The 3267-nt window shown below is 38.8% G+C and overlaps 1 protein-coding gene across 4 annotated transcripts; it reads left to right on the top strand.

The window, feature by feature from the left end:
- The first annotated feature begins 786 nt into the window (after positions 1–786).
- Positions 787–3255, top strand: LOC136996838 (uncharacterized). 4 transcript variants are annotated; one of them, XR_010887935.1, is made up of 6 exons: positions 787–1284; positions 1458–1715; positions 1797–1909; positions 2012–2165; positions 2244–2344; positions 3043–3255. XR_010887935.1 is itself a non-coding variant. In XM_067347389.1 (5 exons), the coding sequence occupies exons 2-5, from the start codon at positions 1559–1561 to the stop codon at positions 3184–3186; spliced, it is 675 nt and encodes a 224-aa protein (XP_067203490.1). In that variant the 5' UTR covers positions 787–1284; positions 1555–1558; the 3' UTR covers positions 3187–3255. The 4 variants fall into 4 exon arrangements, 3 of the variants coding, with proteins under 3 accessions (XP_067203490.1, XP_067203491.1, XP_067203489.1); XM_067347389.1 differs by lacking the exon at positions 1797–1909 and having other exon boundaries at positions 1555–1715; positions 2924–3255; XM_067347390.1 differs by lacking the exon at positions 1797–1909.
- The last annotated feature ends 12 nt before the right edge of the window (positions 3256–3267 follow it).

Raw genomic sequence — 3267 nt, 5'->3', positions numbered from 1 at the left:
GGATGCTAGAAAAGATCTAAGAGCCTTTGAATATCTGACCTCTTTCCAGTCTGTTAAACCAAACCGCTGGCATTCGTTGAGCGCCTCCAGTCGATCTTTAGATGCTGGGAGGAGACGTCTTTTCTCGTCAACTTCGGTTCTGAGGGATCCCAGGACTAGTTTTCGTGTGTCATGACCCATTCCTGGCTTTTCCAAAAAGGTGCGAGTTTTCTCGCTTGGGGTACTTACCGGTGGTACGGGCGGTCTCTGCCATAGCAAGGATGTTAAAAGATCAACCTGCTTTTGTAATGACTCGCGAGACGGGCCGGGAGAGGGATGGTAAGACCGCTTTGGCAACTGATGGGAGTTTTCCCTGTCCGAGTCGTCCTCATAATCTACCAGATTGAAAAAACTGCGTTTGCGTTCATGGCGTCGTATCGGATCGTAAGGAATCTTTTCACTGCTGGGTTGTTCATACGATTCACTGTCGGTGATTTCACAATCACGCTGGCTTGAATAAGTCGGAGATTCGTCCGAACCTGACATTTTCTGTTGCAAAAGAAAGTGCACGACTGTATAATTGCACTGTATCGTATAATTGCGTGTTAATATGGCGGAAAAACTCAACGCTATGACAAGAGACGCAGCTTCCGCTGCGCAGCAGGTGACCCGCGCAGACGCAATAAGGGGAGGAGAAGCGGAAGAGGAGGGGTTAAGGCGGATTCTCAATATAGCTTCTCTCATGAGGATGCCGTGTATCGGCCAGCAGCACATAATTATACAATATCAGCTATCTCACCTCCGATTTTGATCCAATTAGGTTTATTCGACGCGTTTTTGTGTGAAATAAAACTTTTCTATCTGAAAAAAGTGTCGCTCTGTCCCGCGAAGCGAAATATTAATCATTAAAAGTTGACCACTTTTCAGGTTACGAAACCTGTCATACCGACGAAATATAGCGACATGGGCATGCGCTGCGGTCAGGCGCGCGTGCTCTCTTAATCCAAGGTTAGGTAGGTTAGGTTAGGTTAGGTTAGGGCTTTTTCGTGGCGGTAGGGGTGGTGCAGGGAGAGGGGCTCCGCTTACGTGTAAAAGTTGAATTTTATGACAACGCATGCGCGCGTGACTGCAGCGCATGCTCATGACGCTATATTTCGTTGCTATAACAGGTTTTGTAATTTGAAAAGTGGTCAACTTTAACGATTAATATTTCGCTTCGCGAGACAGAGCGACACTTTTTTCTGCCAGATTCTTTCATTTCACGGAAAAACGCGTCGAATGAGCATAAATTTTTCAAAATTGGAGGTGAGGTAACGATTCTGTATAATTACCAATTACAGTAATGCTACATGTAACTAATCCCTGAATGACATTATTATTATTATTATTATTGTTGTTGTTATTATTGTTATTATTGTTATTGTTATTACTATTGTTGTTATTGTTATTGTTATTGTTATTGTTATTGTTATGTGTAGAGAACGGAGATATAGCAACAGCTTGATGGCTGATGGTACAGAAGCCGTCGTCGTCACGAATACGCCACGTGCAGTAAATTTTGCTGTAAATTTACAGCACAATGAGCCGATCCAATGCGAAGAAGGTAGTTATAGAACAACAGCTGATCGATGAAGTTTTTCGACGATCTGGATTGTGGAACTACAATCTACCTAGGGTTAAACGCAGGCCGCAAGTAAGGATAAAGCTCTGGAAAGAAGTGTTTGCAGCTCTGGACGGTAATATTGTTATTTTGTAATTGGAAAATTCATGAAACAATTAAGATAATTAATTCAATGCTCTGTTCATTCTCTTACCAGGCAAAAGTATTGCAACCAATGTAGCATTGACCAATATTGAAACTATTAAGCGCTCAATACTTGTTGTATATTGAACAATTCTACATTCGTCTCGTGAAGGGTTTTTCCATAAGGTTATTTTATGCTCTAAAGACAATTGCAATTGAGTCAAGTCTATTTGAGTTGAGTGAAAAAATACTGATTTATCGAATTATGTATTTCTGTCTTTTTTTTAGGAAGATTTTCCATCAATTTGATAAAAAAGAAGTGGAAGTTGCTGTACAATTCTTTTCAGTTTTATTTGAAAAAGGATCAGCAAGCGGCGAGTGGAAAAAAACTGTGGGTACATTTCCAATGTATGCAGTTTTTGCGTGATCTGCTAGAGAGCAAGTATGCATATATAATAATAATGATAATAATAATAATTATCATTATATACGTGTGTATGTAATCAAATTTTCTTTTCAGAAATTACAGAAATATTGAGCTGCCGAAATTTTCTGATTCGCATTCGGATTTATCGGAGATGGCCAGCCCGCTTTACGACAGCAGCACTGATCATGGATCACGTATGTTCATTTCAATAAAATTTATTTGAAGGGTATATTTTTCATGTTAAATAAAACACAAAGTCTTTTGTAAAAAACGTATGAACATTGCAAATGGAAAATTAATTTGATATCATTAATAACATTTTAGCTCGATTGGTCGAACATTTTATCGACTGAAGTGGAGTCGAACTGCATTCAAAATAGAAAATTGATGTAATTTTGCTTGTCCCAGCGAGAAGTGACCTATCAATCGACATCAAATCGATGTCTAATTGACGTCAAAATCATCGATATTACATCGTATTATGTATATTGATGTCGATTCGACATCAATTCAATGAGTCATTTCTCGCTGGGGTATTAAATAGTAATGACTATTTTACTATCCTGGTATGTCTTACTTAACATGAGAATATGGTATTGTTAAATATTTGCTTGTAGAACAATTTGAAAAGCAATAGAAAATAATTGCACCTCTTATTTTTGAAATTTCATCTATCTTACTATTATTATGTCCGGTACCTGTTACTTTCTTTTTACTTTTATGGAAATACTATCAACAAGAACTTACAATGCAGGATGTGAATATTTTTATAGGAATTAGTAAGCGTCGCATGACCGAAGACACCCTAGATCGGACACCCGTTGTCGATCCCCTGGCTCTTCCAGTGTTCCTTAATACAAACCAATTAGAGAGAATTTCACCTTGTCCACAGATTGCTCCACAAGCTGCATATGATAAACCTGCATTAATTGGCAATTTGGTAACTGCCCTACTTCGTGACGTAGACCCGGAATTGCTGGACGAAGTGATGCTGGACATTTTAAAAGTAACTAATGCAAAAAAAAGGAAGATATAAGAGGATCAAAAATATTTTCCTCCGTTTCCCTGTCGCTGCTCTTACTGTACCTGTGATAGAAATGTTGGATAAATTACCGAA

Source organism: Linepithema humile, chromosome 1, assembly GCF_040581485.1.
Source record: "Linepithema humile isolate Giens D197 chromosome 1, Lhum_UNIL_v1.0, whole genome shotgun sequence".
Lineage (NCBI taxonomy): Eukaryota > Metazoa > Arthropoda > Insecta > Hymenoptera > Formicidae > Linepithema > Linepithema humile.
The sequence above is the reverse complement of the archived record's forward strand: the minus strand, read 5'-3'. Positions and strand labels throughout refer to the sequence as shown.